The sequence below is a fragment of the Sorex fumeus genome, unplaced genomic scaffold (genome assembly GCF_029834395.1).
Source record: "Sorex fumeus unplaced genomic scaffold, SorFum_2.1 ptg000091l, whole genome shotgun sequence".
Lineage (NCBI taxonomy): Eukaryota > Metazoa > Chordata > Mammalia > Eulipotyphla > Soricidae > Sorex > Sorex fumeus.
The window spans coordinates 813,157-831,372 of NW_026606148.1; the positions used below are offsets into that span (position 1 = coordinate 813,157).

An 18,216-nucleotide genomic window follows, 5' to 3' on the forward strand; every position below is an offset into this window, starting at 1 on the left:
CATGCTATGTGGACAGGCCAGCCCTGAGCAAGGGACTTCGGCAGGAAATGGGACAATAGAGTCAGGAGGGAGGGACTCTTAAGGGCAGGGCAGCTGCACGGGCACTCGCTTTGTGGCTGTACTACATCCCCCCAGTCTGTGGGAGCAGAACTTGGGGTGTCAGAGTGGCAATGTGGTAATGGCTGACTCCAGAGGCTCTTGGGTAATCCAGAGGAGTCTCTGCCTGTGTGGGGAGTTTAACAACAGCCCCAGCAGGATCTAGGTGAGCCCGTTACCCAGGGATGCAGGATATGTCTCCAAGAGTGTAGAAGTACCATGCAGACAGAGCTCACACACCGTGCACCCAGGGCCAGGAGTCTTTTTTTTGGCTTTTTGGTCACGTCCTGCGATGCTCAGTAATTACTCCTGGCTCTGCACTCAGAATCACTCCTGCTATTGCTTGGGGGACTAGGTGGGATGTGGGGGATTAAACCCAGGTGAGCCTTGTGCAAGACAAATGCCCAACCCACTGTCCTATGGCTCTGGTCCCCAGGGGACATTCTTACCTTCACTCCTCAGAGAGGGGAGGAACCTGGTGGACAGCCACACAGCTGCCTCTGTTGTCTTCTTTTGCCTCTGCGGGCCCTCAGAACTGTATGGAGCCCAGTCTGCTCGCACACAACTCATTTCCATCCACACCTCCTGCACACAACCTCCCTCCAAAACCCAGGCTCCCTACGGTCTGGAGAGGGATGACTCCAGCCCAGAGATGCAAAGGGGAGCTCATGGCCCCACACTCATGGGTGTCCTATTTCCTTGGTGGCCCAGGCTGGGAGATCAAGGCGGGACAGCTAAGACTTCTGCTCCTTGAATGATTGGCATAACATCCAGGGCCAGACTGTTCATTACCTCCTCCCACCCCGCTGCCCCCCATCAGGAGATCAGACAGCCCAACCTGCAATGAGACGACACAGGATCTGTCATTCGGTGACCTGGTCCCTCACTACACACCTGACTCCTCTCCTCAGCCACCAGGTGCTCCCCCTACCCCCCACATTCCGAGCCTGTAGCTGGCATCCCTTCCTGCCTTCAGTTGCCCCTGCCACCCCCTGCCCTCCCTGGGGCCCACAGGACTTTCTTGATACCGTCCTTCAACCCCTGCTTCCAAATTTCTTTGCTTCTTTCTTTTTCTAGGGGTCGGGGACTTGCAAGTGATGCTCGAGAGACCTAGGGTTCCCATCTGGGATTCTCAGCCAACTCACTGGCCCAAGTTGGGCTCCAGAAGCAGAGACTGCTGAGGCTCCCACTGGGTTCAGGGGCCATGTAGTACTGGGAGTCGAACCTGCGACAGGCAGGCACCCCAAGTACCACGTGATCTCCCAGCTCTCTGGAGGCAGCGAGCTAAGTTCGTTTTCGACTTTCTCTCCCTGCTGCGGTCATATTTTCAACTGGCTTTCATCCTGCTGGATCGCATCGCTGAAGCTTTTTACTCTCTTGTGTTGCTGGGCCTGGGAATGATGCCCACGCCACTCAGTCGCCGCCTCCTGGGCATCATTCTGCTCTCCTGGGGTGGAGCTGATGGCCCTGCCAGCCTGCACAGACCATCACTGAGCCGTGTCCCCATGTCCTGAGCCCCCATCACTGTCTGAGCCTGAGGAGATTCCATCACACAGGTCCCCTCTTCTCGGCCAGGAGTGGTGACTCCATTTCCAGGACAAGACTGTCCCCAGAGTCTTAGCAGTGGCTTCTTATCACCACAGAACAGAGGCTTTCACGCTGAGCCCCCAGCCTGGCCCACAGTGCTGAGTCCCAAATTCTGCTCACCTCTCTGCGGGATGGGGGAGCTTCCATCACCTCTAAGTCTTTCCTGGTGCGTCCTGGGTCAGGATAAGGTTCCCTCTGCTCCTCTCGGTTCAAGACACTTACAGAAGGGGGCGGAGAGAGAGAGAGAGAGAAAGAGAGACGGAGGAGGTGACCCGCTGGCTGGGGCATGCCCAAGAATGCGGGTACTTTTTCCTAGGTACCTTCTCCTAGGGCAGCCTATTTGAACTCTGAGAATGAGGACTCAGCAGGACCAGGTCTGATTTTGCTAGAGAAACTGAGTTTCTAGATGAGCCAGGTCTATACATTGGCCACCAAAATCCCATGCAGGGGCTGGAGCAATAGCACAGCGGGTAGGGCGTTTTTGCCTTGCATGCGGCCGACCCGGGTTCGATTCCCAGCCCCCCATATGGTCCCCCAAGCACCGCCAGGAGTGATTCCTGAGTGCAGAGCCAGGAGTAACCCCTGAGCATCAGCTGGGTGTGACCCAAGAAGCAAAATAAATAAATAAATTAATTAAAATAAAATCCCACGCAAACAAATGCTGCAGGGTCTGGAGCGCAAGTACAGCGGGGAGAATGTCTGCCTTGCAGGCGGGGACAGGGTGCCATTCCCAGTACCCCACTGGATGCCCCGCGCTGGGCCAGGAGTGAGCCCTGAGCACCGCCAGGTGTGGCCCTGAACAGACAAGAAGCAGAAGGAGGGGGCGGAGGGAGCGCTGGGACTTTGCCCCCCATTCTTTCCCTGTCTCTGGCGAGGATGGCCTGGCTCCAGTCCTGATTCCAAGCACCAGGCCCCCCTTTGAAGCCTGCCTTTGTAGACCTGTGCCATCTCTGCTCCTTGGAAATCTTCTTTGTGAAGCAAATGAGCAGAGTGGGCCTCACCCCCCACCCAACTCCAACCAACACACTTTCTTCTGGCTCTCTGGGTCATTCCGTTGGGAGGTGGGGCAGCGTCACCCACTTTGGGAAATCCTAGGTCCCCTGCCTGCCTGTCGCTCAGGTGTGCAGATCTCCCCGAAGGCTGTGGGATGCTCAGGTTTTCTCCCCAAGTCGGTGGAAGGGGCGGGCGGCAACTCCCACCACCGCCCCCCGGGGCTCCCTGGGGAGGAAGAGTGGGGTCTGGGCTCGCACAAAGACTCAGTGTGCGCCGGGGCTGCGCGGGGTGGGGGGAGGAGGGGCGCAGACTGAGTGTCCTCTGTGTTGCGCCCCTCCCGGCCGGGTCCGGCCCGGCCGGAGCCTCCCCAGCAGCTGGTGCGAGGGAGAGGCCCCTCGGGAGAAAGAGCCACAGTGGAGCTGCTCTGCCTGTGCCCGAAGGCGCACCCCGCCCCCAGCCCTGAGGCCCGGGAACGTGGAGCCGCCGGTCCCCCCGCCCCGGCCCTCTTCCTCCACCAAATGCAAATCAATAGCTGTGCATTCACAGTCCCGGGAGATGTCCCCGAGAAGACTGCTCTTTTCATCCAGAGGCCCTGGGGAGCAGCCCGCGGGAGGAGGACGGACAGGATGTGGGAGGGCGAGGGGCTGGGGGCGCAGAGCTGGGGAAGGCGCTGGCCAGGCTCTGGAGAGGGTCCCGGGGCGCTTTCACCACCCATCCCCATCGCCCCATGAGTTGCAGTCCTCTGGCTCCATTTGGAAGGAAGGGATAAGGACGGAAACAAACGATTATTGACTGTAGCAAGAACCAGACGCCCTTTTCTTTTGGGTTTTGGGGCCACACCCAGCTCTGCTCAGGGGCCACTCCTGGCAGGCTCAGGCGACCCTATGGGGTGCTGGGGATCAAACCCAGGTCAGTCGTGGGCAAGGCAAGCTCCCTGTCCTCTGTACTATCCCTGCAGCAGCCCGGCAGAGGCTGTTTTTCTCCCGTGTGGAGCAGAAACTTGACTGGGCACAGCAAAGCAGGAAGCCTTAGAACTGTCAGGCTGCATCCTGCGTTGTCTGAAGCGGATCTAACTGGTCTCTGGGCTGGGCAGGAGGGCAAACTCTGGCCCGGAAGGGAGCACAGCTGGAAAGGAAGAACGTTCATGGATTCATGGTGGGGACAGACTGGTAGGAAGGGCCAGGCAATTTGGATTCTAGAGAAGCTTCTTCCTTCCCTGGTGGCTGTGGGGGCATGGGTATTTAAGTGTTTGAGCCACAACCAGCAGTGCTCAGGACTTGCTCTTAGTTCTGTGCTCCGGAATCACTTCTGGCAGTGCTCAGGGGATGGTATGACGTGCTGGGGATCAAACCAGAGTCCACTGTGTCCAAGGCGAGCACCTTAACTTCTGTCCAGTCTCTCCAGCCTTCTGGTGGGTCTTTTTGAACACTGATTTGACTCTGAGCTCCACTTCTAACTCTATCTGCAAAGTGGGGTACTGAACCCACCTCTGCTTCATGTGAAGAAGGGACAAGCAAAAAAAAATAAGCAAAAGGGTGCATGTCCCTGAGTTAGTAAAGGAAGCTGAGCTGTAGGTGTCGGTAGAGGAATGTAACCCAGGACTACACCAGTCTACACCCACAGGTCCAGAGACCCTGGAGGAAGAGGTGCAGGTAGCTATGGAGACAGAACGAGGGGTTGGCAGGAAAACTGAGCTAGCTTTGTCCTGGAATTCTGTTCCTTCCTATTACTTGGAAAGCACTGAAGGCACAGAATTCTAGGCTCGGTCTGGGAATGGACACCCCAACGAAAGCAGAGGCAGGAGCTCCCCTGCTGGTGGGTGAATCCCTACCTCTACCCTGCAGGCCTTTTTTTTTTAATTATTAATTTTTATTAGTGAAACACCTTGAGGTACAGTTGTAGACTTACAAATTTTTGTGCTTGGGTTTCGATTATACAATGATCAAATACCCATCCCTCCACCAGTGCCCATTTTCCACCACCATGGATCCCAGTATCCCTCCCACCCCCTTTCCCCCATCCCCCCCTGCCTCTGTGGCAGGGCATTCCCTTTTGTTCTCTCTCTCCTATTGGGTGTTGTGGTCTGCAAAAGAGGCATTGAGTGGCAATCATGTTCGGTCCATAGTCTACTTTCAACATGCATCTCCCATCCTGGGAGGATCCTCCAGACACCCTTTATTTGGTGCTCCCTTCTCTATCTGAGCTGCCTTTTCCCCTAGTATGTGTGTCTGGCCTCCAAGCCATGGAGCAAAATTCCTGGTACTAATCTCGGCTATTCTTGGGTATTAATCTCCTATTTTGTTACTTTATGTCCCCCAGATGAATGCAATCTTTTTATGTCTATCCCTCTCTTTCTGACTCATTTCGCTTTTAGCATGATACTTTCCATGTACTACCACTTGTACGTAAATTTCAGGGCTTTTTTAGAAAACTGGAAGCCATGATTTTCCCCTTCCTGGTAGGAACGGCGGTGGGGGGGAGGGTCCTCCAAGAGGGGCTGAGTAACTCAGGCAGCGGCCCCAGTGGGCAGGGTGTTAGGCTACTCTGTTCCCCAAAAGGACCACCTTTGGACTCACTGTTGACAACCCAGATTCTTGGGTAGTTGCTGTGCTTCCTCCCTTTACAGAAAGGAGAATGCCAGGACCACCAGATGGCAGGGAAGTCCCCTAGGGAGAAAGAGAGAGGTGGGCAGAGAACAGAAGAGAAAAAGCGGAGCTCCCAAGATCCTTGGTTAACTTCCTTGAGGAGAAAGGACATAACCACAAAGTAAGATAAAGGTGTGAGAAACAGACAAGGAGGTTGGTATGTGGTTAACTGTCTGACAGTAGATATTTGGAAAAATCAGTAGGAAACTTGGGAATTAAACTCAAAGACGCCTGGGGTCAGAGAGATAGTATGGGAGGCATAGCATTTCCTTGCACGAGGCTGACTCTGGTTCGATACCCAGCACCACCAATGGTTCCTTGAGCATCTCCAAGTCAGAAGTGACCTTGAGAACAGATCCAGGAGTAAAGCCTGTGCACAGCCACACGTGGCACCCAACACAAATCAAAACGCAAAAAGAAAACACCAAGGACATCTTGATGAAAGAGGATAAAATGTAAGAAAATCAGGCTAATTCAGAGGGCTAACATCTATTTAATAGGAATCCCAGGAATAATACATAGTAGAGAGGAGAGAAAAATATCTAAGATACAATACAGAGAAAAGTTTTCTAGAGTTCACAAAAAATGAGTTTCCAATATTGAAAGAGTTTATTGAGGGCTTTCCACAAGGGGAATAAATCATCTTTGTGAAGTTTGGGGATGTCACGGATAAAGCAAATACTCTAAATATTGAGGGAAAATAAAACCATTCACATTCAAAGAAGCACAAATAGACATTTGTAGACTTTTCAACCACAATAATTGAACTTAGAAAATAATGGAGAAATGGCTTTAAAATCCAGAGACTGTAATAATAGTCAACAGAGAATTTTATTTGCTGAGGAATTAAAAACTACATAAAATGAGATCAGAATAAAACTATTTTCAAATCTGCAAATCCCTTAACCCTCGCCAAATGACCACCTATGAATGCTTTTTTTTTTTTAGCAAATGATAAAAAGACACATTGCATCAAATAAAGGAAGAAATTAAGACAGAAGAAAGGCAGAGAGACATGGGGAATTGCATATACTCAGGTGACAGTCAATGAAAAAGACACTGAGAGCTGAGGCTGATGCATTTATTTAACTAGATTTACCTAACCATATTGAGAGGAACTGAACACTTCTATGAGGATTTGGGGGAGATTTGTTGATTGATCCATAGGAAATTAAGCAAATGAAACAAAAAGGGCAGATATTCTATCTGGGAAGAGCCAGAGACTGCACAGGGAAGACAAAAATTAAATAATCACAGAAATGTCTATATTAAATATTGCTGTAATTAAAATGATGACATTTAGGTGGGGGTGGTGGGAGGAGGGGAGTGAGGGAGTTGGTGGACAGCTAATGTCTTACCTCTCAAAGAAGGAAGTCAATCAATAGTTTTTAAAAAATGCTGAACCAAGAGGAGTAAAGGATCCCAACATGCTCACCCCACACATCACTGACCCTCTGGGGGGGCCTCCGACCTTCCAGGTGAGGTGAACGTCCCAGCTGACATCTCAGGGGGCTTTATAGAAACCAAAGCCTGTGAACCTCCCTTCTGCCCGAGGGTCCCAGCAGCCTCCACACCCCACCTCCCCATCTCAGGCAACACCTCTCCTCCAGCGCAGCAAGGCTGTATGAGACAGCTCTGCTCACCACACCTCACCCCTGCTCACTTACACTTCTAGTCCTTGGGGGAGGGGGAGGACAGCAACTAGGTATAGACCTGAACCCAGACTAATCCTTCAGGGACTCCAGGGGACTGACCACAAAGATTCCCAGTCAACACATTGGAGCTCAGCAAACGTAACGGAAAGATGAGTAAAAGTCCACCAGACTCAATGGGTGAAAATGATAAAGAGGGTTCACCAGCACCAAGAAGTTCTGTAAAGGTAAAGGTAAAGGTAAAGGTAAAGGCCCTCCCGTTGATCGTCGATTTGCTCGAGCGGGCCCAGTAACGTCTCCATTGGAGACTTTGTTGTTACTGTGTCTGGCATATCCAATACTCTCGGTAGCTTGCCGGGCTCTCCGAGAGGGGCGGAGGAATCGAACTCGGGTCGGCCATGTTGGCCGCTTAGTAAGGCGGACGCCCTACCCGCTGTGCTATCGCTCCAGCCCCAAGAAGTTCTGTAAACCCCAAGAAAATGACTATGGTGAAGATGCTTAATAATTTCCTCAAAACAAAACAAACAAAACAAAAGATGGCACAGACAGTCAACAAAGCACAAGAAAGTCACTGTCACTGTCCTCCCATTGTTCATCGATTTGCTCGAGTGGGCCCAGTAACGTCTCCATTGGAGACTTTGTTGTTACTGTGTTTGACATATCGAGTACGTCACGGGTAGCTTGCCAGGCTCTCCGAGAGGGGCGGAGGAATCGAACTCGAGTCGGCCATGTTGGCTGCGTGCAAGGGAAACGCCCTACCACTGTGCTATCGCTCCAGCAGCACAAGAAAGTACGAGAGCAGAAATGAGAGAACTACTGTCAGAAGAGATGGACGTGATGAGTATGGCTGGTGATATAAAAAAATGCAACTGAAGTTTCTGAACAGCAAAATAATAGCAGCTGAGGAAAAGATTAATGACCTCCAAGATGATGCAGAAAACCTCTAGAAAACTCAATGCCTCTTTTGCAAACCACAACACCCAAAAGGAGAGAGAGAACAAAAGGGAATGCCCTGCCACAGAGGCAGGGTGGGTTGGGGGGATGGGGGGTGGGAGGGATATTGGGATCCGTGGTGGTGGGAAATGGGCACTGGTGGAGGGATGGGTACTTGATCACTGTATAACTGAAACCCAAGCACAAACATTTGTAAGTCTACAACTGTACCTCATGGTGTCTCACTAGTAAAAAGAATTAATTAATTAAAAATAAATTAATTAATTAATAAAAAAAAAGAGAAAGCAACCACAGATAGGAAAAAGTCTAAAAAGAAATTAAGAGCCTACCAGAGAACTACAGGACAAAGTCAAGAGAAACAGTATAAGAATCACTGAAGTCTCTGAAGATCAAGAAGGCAAATTAGATGAAGAAAAAAATCATAGCTAAGAATTTCCCAGGATTGAGGAGTGCAGGAGCTGAGACCCATGAGGCCTGAAGGGTCCTGGTGAAAACAGACCCAAACAGAAAAACTCCAAGACTCTATAATGAGAATGACAAAAGCCAGAGACAGCGACAGAATATTGCAAGCAGCAAGATCAAAAAAGGAACATACTTACAAAGGAAAGCAGATTCACAGCAAATCTATCAAATGAGATTCTACAAGTCAGAAGAGAATGGTGAGATACAGCTTATAAAAAGAAAGAAAGAGAATTCAATGAAATGAACACCTCACCATGAATACTCTATCCAGCTAGATTATCATTCAGATTTGAAGGAACAATACAGGGCTTCATGAACCAGCAACAGCTTAGGAGATTCACTGCCTTGAATCCAGTTTCACAAGAAGCGTTAAAGGAGCTTCTTTAAAGTCAGGAGTAAGTTTTCAGCAAGGCCAGTGAGTAGGGCACTCACTCACGATGCTTGTGTCTGGCCTCTCCTAGATTAAGGAATATCTGTTTATTCCTAGCTTGCTAAGGGATTTTCTACTTTTCCAATGAATGAATTCATGTTTCATTTATACGGAATGTTTTATGTCTATTCAGGTTGACTTTTTACATCTGTAGAGGTCTTTTTATTACAGTCTTTTACTTATTAATGCAGATACTTAAGCATTATCTTTAATACAATATTTTCTAACATAAAACCAATATTTCCTTTTTAAGATGAAGCACACATTTTTACTTTCATAAGGATACCTATTCCCATTTTCCCTTAAAATTTTCTTATATCTCCTCTCCTCTCTTATTAAATTATGTATCTGTAGGAATTAACTATTTCACATTAATTTAAAAATGCATATACCTGTAAAAAAGAAAAAAATATAGTTATTAAATTTTTTTATCAACTTACCATCGGTTTACAATTTTGTGAAATTTCAGTAGTTTGGTTCACTTGTTTGTATTAGGCTCACCATCTCCACAATGACTTTTTTTTTCTAATTTGTGAGTATAAAGAAACACAGTAAGGGAACAGCAAATGGCCAGTCAGCCTCTGGCCACTAAGCTGGCTCATGATATGTATAAATATCACGGGAGTCATGGACCAGGAAGAGTGGAGGAAGTAGGCAGAGAGATGGTACAGCAGGAAAGGTACTTGCCTTGCACTTAGCTAACTGGGGTTCAATCCCAACATTCCAAGGGATCTCCCAAGCCCTACCAGGAGTAACCCTGAGCACAGAGCCAGGAGTAAGCCCTGAACACCACTGGGTGTGGTCCCCAAATGAGCAAAAAAGACCTACCAAAAAAGAAAGAAAAGGAATTAAAAATGAAGGAAGTACTAAGGCAATCTCTTTGAGAACCGGTTATTCATCCAACATCAGACAGAAATCTCTTTGTTTATATTTTGGGAACTGCTCCCTGTGATACACAGCCAGTCTGGCTGGATACTTCAAGACTAGGGCCTGAGGATGCTGTACCGCTCCCGCCCTGTGATGCCAGGGCCACCTTCGCAGTATCCAGGGACCTCCAAGGCAACCTTGGTTCAAGGACCATCAGGGCCACCTCAGCAGTGTCCAGCGACCACCAAGCCAGCCTTAGTTACTCAGGGATGTCCAGAGCCACACCCTGGACTACACAGGGAGCCACATAATGCTGGGAAAGGAACCTAGTGGCAAGCAATAAATATACCCAAACCTCAGTGCTTTCTACCTGGCTCCTAAAACTCTTTCTTTCTTGGGTGGGTTTGGGTTACATCCAGCTGTGCTCATGGCTTTCTCTTGCTCTGTGCTCAGGGGTCCTACCGGGGTTTGGGAAGGACCCTATGTGTGCCAGAAATTGAACTGGGGCTAGCCACATGCAAGGCAAGTGCCCTAACTCTGTACTCTCTCCCTGGCCCTTAAAACTCATGATAGGTGTGGACCAGAGGGCATCCTGCATCTCGGGTGAGACAATGAGGAGAGCAGGAGACACACGGGACCTCCTGAAGCCTCCCCGCTCATCCCTGACACTTCCCAGAGGGGCATCTGTAGTTCCTGGCTCCACAGAGAACGAAGCAAGAGAGGACAGGGCCTGGGGCTGGAGAGATAGCACAGCAGGTAGGGCATTTGCCTTGCATGCGGCCAACCCGGGTTCGATTCCCAGCATCCCATATGGTCCCCTGAGCACCACCAGGAGTAACTCCTGAGTGCAGAGCCAGGAGTAACCCCTGAGCATCGCCAGGTGTGACCCAAAAAGGAAAAAAAAAGAGAGAGAGAGAGAGAGAGAGAGAGGACAGGGCCTTCGGCACTCACCCAATTGCCTGGTTTTGCTTGACTCGTTCCCCTACCTTATTGCCATTTAAATACAGTTTTCATGATTTTGTTTGCTTTAGAGGAAGGGGAAAAAAAGATGCATAGAGGGTATAAAATTGCACATGATTTACCCCGAGAAGAAAATCGTCCCCTCTGTAAATATGCATGGAAGCATTTGTATTTGTATTTGTATTTTTTAAAGGCGTTTAAATAGGCCTAGTCGACCATGAGATCTCTGTTCAGAGTTGGTGCCATCTATTGATTAAATATGTATTTATACATTTCTTCCTCTACGTTTTCCTAAATAAAAGAGACATATATTTTAATCACATAATAGACCTGGAAGAATTGATCAGCAAAAAAAATACATATTTATGCGTTTCCTTAAGAATGATTTTATTAAGGCATACAAAATTTAGAAACTAAATTTTTTTCTGAATAGCACTGATGTTCGCTAAATGTGAATTTAATTAAAGGGGGAAGGTGTGTGTGTGTGTGTGTGTGTGTGTACATATGCGTGTATAAAGAATTTGGTTGAATACATGTGTTTTTAAAAAAAAATATGTGACTGACAGGAAATAGAGAAACACATAAATTATAGAGTAAGAAAGACCTAGATTCCTTTGCCACTAATTAGCTTTGGAGTAGGGATTCTTCCAAAATGGGGATTTCAGTCCCCAGGCCTATTTCTTCTGTGGAATGGGAGAGCTTGTAACCACGTGAGATCCGGAGCAAGCACGTGGGCAGCTCCTGCCTGGAATCTGGCTCCATCCAGCGGACCAGGCTCCCTCCTGTCCAGTCCTGCTCAGCCAGGGAAACACAAGGGCCCTCCTGGCCCAGAGCAGGCCTTGTGTATGCAGGGGGCCGTGCCCATTTCTCCTCTCTCCTGTGTTCACAGCCTGGCTCAGAGCCTGGGTATGGCCACTTGGCATGGGAGGTCATCTGCTCTCTGAGCCCAGCATGGCAGCAGGACCACAGGGATCTGGACAGCCCTCCTTCCTCGGAGAGAGGAGACGCGCCGCTTCGGGTGCAGGAAGGCTGTGGAAATCAGTGCTGTCATCTTGTGACCTTGAATGAATGACCGAGCTCAGGATCGCAACTGCTCATCTCAGGAAGCCTCACTCCTTCTCCTTAGAAGGAAGACCTGGGTGACTGTGACTCAGCTTTAAAAACTCTGATCCCAGAGGGAGATGAGAGGGGGCCCATGACTGGGGTGATGTGCCCAGCCTTCAGGCCCTCGAACCCCTTGGCTTCACGCTCTGGTCTCCTGAGCCACTGTTCCACTGTGTTCTGCCAGCCGCCGTCTGATCTGGCAGGCGTCAGGAAGGAGTACCGAGCCCACCTGCCTTGTTCCATCCTGTGCACTTTGTCCAGCATCATCTCCATAAACAAGCTCCCCTGACTCACGTCCTTCCCCTGCTGGAATGAAACGATCTTTCCCCAGCAGCAACAGCAAACGGACCCATCTGATCCCTCCCACCCACCTCCAACCCCGTCTGTTCTCCAGCACGCTCAGCCGCCTGGGAGGATCCGAGGCCATTGCCGAGGATTCTAGCAGTGTTCAAAGGGGCCACCCGTCACTCTCCGCGTGAGTGACGCGTTGGCAACTACCTGCTCTGCAGAGATGGGCCTGAACCCTTTTCCCGTTTCACCTCTTTCCTGCTTATCATTTAGATCTAGTCAGCAACATCCTCACTTCTCTGGGGGCTCTTCAAACACATCTTACGCCTCTTTTCAGACAAAGACAAATGTGGTCTCTGCGTTCCCAGCCTGCCAGAAGGACCCGGCAGGGGAAGCTGGGACTTGACAAAGCCAGCGATCGGCTTCCAAGAAGGAGCCTTGGAATTCTATGGCTTCTCTGGCGAAGCCTTTGGACTCGTTCATAAGGAAGGTGAAGGCATGAGAGCAGGGGCCTCATGCTATCAGGAAGGGGTGGGAAGGGGGATGGAGCGCCTGTTTGGGGGAAATAACTTGCTGAAGGCTGAGGTTCTAGCTAACTAACTCCTAAAAACTAAGGGGGTTTACTGTGCACAGAGATGCCTTTCAGCTTTGCCTCATCTGCTGTGTGACTTTGATGGAGCTGTTGCGCCTCTCTGAGCTTGTTTCAATTAATCCAGGGCTTGAAGAATGCCTTGAAGGGAGAGCTCAGCCAGGCAGAGAAAGGGAAGAACAGGGCCCTGGCGTGGAGTGGTCAGAGCCTGGCTGGGCACACTGTTGGGTCTGGTAAGGACCTTGTGTTCAGTTGTTGCAGGGCACTGTGGGGCAGAAACGGTCTTGTACCTGCCCGTGTCCTTTCATCACCCAGTGTGTTCTTATCTGGGATCCAGGCATACTTCTGGGCGGTATTGGGGCCAGAGCCATAGACCAGTGTGGAGGGCGCTTGCCTTGCACATGGCCGACCAGTTTCAATACGGGCATCCCTTAGGGTCTCCCAAGCCTGTCAGGAGTGATCCCTGAGCAGAGCCAGGAGTAAGCCTGAGCACAGCTGGGTGCCCCTCACCCCAACGACACCAAAAGGAGAAAACAAATTTGGGGTGGTATTTTCCACTGGAAGTGAGCAGGGCTGCCATTCCAAGGCCTGTCTTTGAGAACAGCTACAGGCCCTTATAGGACAGGAGGTGAGTAGGAACCGACTGTGAGGCCTGGGGCACCCAGAAATACAGGCCAGATAAACCACTCTTCCCGAGAAAGGGACAGAGCAGACTGGGCTGGGAAGGGAGAGGTCCCCTCCCACCTCAGGATCCCATCTGCTAATCCCCCCCACCCCCAGGCACTGTAATTGTGGCAATTGTTTGGGTTTCTATAACCTCACCTCTTAGTGGAGTTCCCGAGGCCTCTTTCTTGTGGGACCTGGCCAATTTGCACAGCATCCTTGGCCAGCAGAGAGGAAAAAATAAAAAAAACCCTCTTGTACCCATCTTCCTGCTGGGAAAAGTGAATCACTTCCAAGAGCTCTTAAAAGGCAGAATCAGGGAGTGGTGTGGTAGGTTTAAAGTCCAAGCTTCCCCAAAGGCTTATTAAGGTTTCTGTTGCCTCCCTGTCTTGGGTGCCAGACAAGGGGACCCAGGGAGAAGGGGTCAAGGGAACAGGGCAGAGGTGGCTGTCACAGCTGTCTCGTGCCCAAGCCTTGCTTAGGTAAAGCTTGTGCGAATCTATCACCTGCCCAGGACCTCCCTGTGCTCAGGACCCCCCGGGACACGGGTGGCCAGGCACACTCATGATCCTGGTCACGGGTGAGCAAGGGGCAAGAGAGAATCCCTGAATAGGTGCGTGTCGGGTGTCTCTGGGGAGCGCAGAGCCAATGCGAGGCGGGAGGAAGTCTGCTCCAAGCCGGTTACAGATTGGTGCCCATGATTCTTGCCAGTTGTGTGTATGTGCAAGCAAAAAAAAAAAAAAAAAATCAGAGACACTGCCTGCCTGCTCCCCTCTCGCGCGCGCTCTCTCTTGCTCCCTCTCTCTTCTGCTCTCTCCCTCCCTTTGCAAACATTGGATTTAAACCTGCTCAGAATTCAGCAGAGGAAGGCAGCCGCGGTCGGTGGCAGCAGCAGAAGCAGTGGCAAACCTATCCCCATCCGCGGAGACGCCGCAGCCGCCTGAAGATGTGTCACCCGGCTTGCTGGATCATCTTCTCGGCCACCACCGCCCTGCTCTTCATCCCAGGTACCCAGCGAAGGGCTCGCGCGATTCCTGGGGCCGTGGGGAGCGGGGCGAGCCGCCAGGCGGGGAAGGAGGAGAGCCCAGGCGGAGGAGAGGGAGTGGGAGCTGCGTGGAGGGAAGCCGAGGCAGCAGCCTGCTGCATGCATGCACCCACCCGCCGGGCTGGCTCACTCGCGCGCGGGCCGATGCTTGCAGCCTGGGACCTGCTCCGGCTCCCGGCCGAGCCTCCTGGCTGCGCTGGGTTCGAGATCCGCACCGCGCCGGGAGGCACCGCTGCTCCTGGCAAAGGCAGCTGCTGCCGTGGATGCCAGCCGCAGCCTCGGGCCAGGGGAGCAGGGCTTCCCGTGCCAGCCATCGGTGCCTCTTCTGTGGGACCTGCAGCGCCGGGGACCCCCGTGCCTCCCTCCACCGGGCTCTGTGTCTGGAGCCTGCTGATCTCCGCTCTCCTCAGTATCTTCAATGTTCCCCCTTCTCGCTCTTCTCCCTCCCTTTCTTTGCTCCCGACTCTCTCTCTCACTCACCCCAGTGCCTTCCTCCCCCACCGAGGAGGTTCCCTGCCTGGCCTTGCCCCCTCCTAGCCCCTCTCCTTTCTTTGTCCTTCCACCAAATGGGCAGATCGCACCCGGGCACTCCCTCCTCTCCCTCCTGCATCTCACCTGATGCACGTCCTCCTTTCTCTAGGCAGAATGTGCAATGTTCTGGGGGCTCTGAGGGTAGGGGAGGCTGCTGGGGAGGAGGGGTCTGCTCACCTGCCTCTCTCCTGGCTCCTTCCCCCACCGCCTGATCAATGATCGCAAACGGGATCCCAGCTCCCCTAGCAGGTGCTTGCTTGCAAGGACAAGCAGCCGCACCGGCATAGGTAGGATGCAGCGATTCTCCGGCACCGGCTTCGTGGAAGTGTTGCGGACCCGCGCGCTGGGTCGCTCTGCTCGCCGCGCGTGGGGTTGGCCCGCAGACACCCGCTCGGAGCCTGCAGCGTCCTTCAGAGGCGCTGGAGGCAGCGGGCCGGGCTCGCCCAGGCTTCAGGCGGCACCCAAGGGTCCCGGGGGGTTCCCTGCTAAGACCCCAGGCTGCCAGGGTTTCTGCCTTCCCCCAAACTGAGAGACGCATTCACCCAACTGCACATTCACCGGGAAGGGAAATCGCGCCCAGAGAGGCGCAGCGAGCCGCCTGGAGCCCTCACCCATCCAGAGAGGCGGGACACGCATTCCCATTCCAAGCCACGGAGTGGTTTGGGGGCTGGGGTGGGGTGGGGGCAAATGAGCCCCCAAGTCGTTTCCAAGACCCCGAGGTGAAATCAGAGAAAAGGAAGTTCCTGGGAGCCAGAGAAGAGGACTGCTTTTTTCCCAAGGAAAATCCAGTGGCTGCTGCCTCCTAAGGGACCCCGAGCTCGGCAGGCAGGGTGGGGGTCGCGCTGTTCCCCAGCGGCTGAGAAGTCGGGGGCGGTCGCGGCGTTGCTGTCTTTTTTTTTTTTTTTTTTTTCAGAATTCAGCCTAGGAGGGGGCTTGGGGGCCGGCCAGTACCAGCTCGGCACAGATAGAGGGAGCAGGCGGGCGCTCCGGGCGCGTGGGCCGCCCTCAAAGTTTCCCCGTGCCCGCGCGCACCCCGCGCCCGGCCGGCCGCTGGAGGGCCGCGCGGGCGCTGCACTGCGGGGCCCCCCGGGAGGCTGGAATCAGGGGTGATGCTTCCCTCTCGAGGTGCCCCGCACCCGCACCCGCTCCCCGCCGCTGCTCCAGACCCAGACCCTGAGCCAGCGCCCTGAGCGCGCTGCGCCAGGCCTCGGACCGGCTCAGACTCAGAGCGCGCGCCCAGCCCAGCACCCCGCCCTGCCTACAGACCCCCCGTGGGTTTGCGGGGCAGGAGAAGCACCTGGGGATCCCCGGAGCCGAAACGGATGCTCCTTGGAGACCCTCCCGAGGGAACCCGCCCGCTGGGTCCCAACTTGGCAGGAGCGCGCCACCCCCCACTTTTTTTTTTTTTCTCCTACCTGCTCTCGGCTTTCCACGCAGTATTTCGGCTCCCTACTCGGTCAACGCGAGCTCCTTACTTAGCATTTCTCCCCACCCCCCCAGTCTCAAGACAGAGGCTGATGGAATGATGCCTCCCTGACCTGCGTAGGCCTCAGTGCCGGTTGATTCCACCGCCTTCTGTTTCTTGGGGAAACACGTTTCCATCCCAGACTGATTTTAAGGCTAATCTTTTTGCCTAGAGGCCTTGCAGGGGAGGGCGGGGATCAGAAATGGCTTTTTCTAGGCAGACTCCGGATCTCGGAGGGGAGACAGTAACAAGCGGGAACCCTGGAGAGCCCACCTTAGGGCAGGAGAGGGCTTGCATAGGGTGGGGGGGGGCAATATCAGGGGTCCCTTGGGAAGGGATCCGGCCTGCCCGCAGGACTTCTGAGGCTGCTTTTGTGGTTCCAGGAAGGGGTAGAACCCCCTGGCTGGGGGACTTTCAGAGACCTTGAGTCTGTGCCAGCTTCTTCCGGAGTTGGGGGCTGGGACAGCAGAGAGGTAGGGGGACCAGCAGGAGGTGAAGGCAGTTGAGTTGGGCACTTGCATCTGAATTACCCCCAGGTGGCCGGTGACCAGGTTGCAGACCCTGCCCCTCCCTCTGAGGCATACACAAGGGGTCTCCACCTGCAAACTTTGCATCCCTGCCTGCCTCAGGCTCTGAGATGCACCAGGCAGACCCGGAGGCCCCATAGGCTGCAAGCAGGAAGTAGGACCCTCAGGAATGAGCTATTCCAGCTGATTCTTCACCTGCCCCCTCTCTTCCTCTCCTCCCAACAGGCTCCCCGTCCCCAGCGGGCTTCTCCTGGGCCTGGGCTGAGTGGCACCCAGGGATTGATCTGTCTACTCAACCCCCATGTCTTCTCTTTGGGGAGGGTGTTGGGGGCCTCCCAGCAGTGCTCAGGGATCCTGGGATACTCTGGCTAGAGGGAGGGGCGGCCCAAATCTCAAAGCCAGGGATGAGGTGCTGCCAGCTCAGTGATGCCAAGGGACACCAGGGTCACCCCTGTCACCCTGTCACAGGGGCTTGGAAGTTGGCATGAGGCTCCTGTCAGGAGTCTACAATGTCACCGACCTCCTGGGGGTAATTCAGATGCAAGTGTCCAGTTGCCTGCCCCCATCCCTCTGTTATCCCTGCCCCCAGCCCATGTGGGCTCCCATTTCTTGGCCAGACCCTGCCCTGCTGGAGTTTATGGCCCTGAACTAGGGTGGACAGTTCCAGAAGATGTAGGTTCCTCCTTCCCAGCTCACGGCTCCCACACCCTCCCTCCAGGGTGGAGCCCTGGGTACTGGCACTTAGGGTGGGTGCCTGGCCTTGGGGTGAGGGCTGGAGAGCCTTCACCCCCTCATCCTGCTCAATAGCAGGGCTGTTCATTCTCTCTACACATAGGACAATTGCAGAAGGTTTGAGAGTCCCCAGAGGCCACCCTGCCTCAGAACTTTTGCCCCTAGGCCTTAGTCAACTTGTGACCCTGTGCCCCTCAAAATGGATCCTCAAGCTCACTTGGTGCCACTACTTCTTCTTGGGTGCATCTTTGACTGATGGGATGGGGACAGTAGGTTCTGGAAGAAGGCTGTCTCCTGTGGACATGGCTGTGGCCAGATCTGGCAGCATGAGCGAGGCGGTTAGCAGAGATCCGCTGGGAGGACCGAGTTCTGTTGTGGGACTGGATCCTGCCAGAACCCCATTTGCCCTGGGCCTTCTCAGCACCCTCTGGCACATCTCTGGAACCTGGAAAAGGACGAAAGAGATTGCTCCATCAGCAGGCAGGGCCAGGGTCTGTGTGTGAGCAACTTGGCAGCCATAAGTCAGTCCTGGCCACGGCCTCACCTGGGCTGGTCTCCCCGACAACATCTCCCTCTCAGTCCACTGCAGGCTCCAAGAAGCTCCCCAGGGCTTTTCTGGGATGACT

At 53.1% G+C, this 18,216-nt stretch overlaps 1 protein-coding gene across 1 annotated transcript in view; it reads left to right on the forward strand.

The window, feature by feature from the left end:
• The first annotated feature begins 14,038 nt into the window (after positions 1–14,038).
• OPCML (opioid binding protein/cell adhesion molecule like) overlaps positions 14,039–18,216 on the forward strand; it is a 1,179,878-nt gene continuing 1,175,700 nt past the window's right edge. The window contains exon 1 of the mRNA XM_056131456.1: positions 14,039–14,297. Within this exon, the coding sequence (XP_055987431.1) occupies positions 14,237–14,297 (61 nt within the window). The 5' untranslated portion in view covers positions 14,039–14,236. The remainder of the gene's footprint in view (positions 14,298–18,216) is intronic.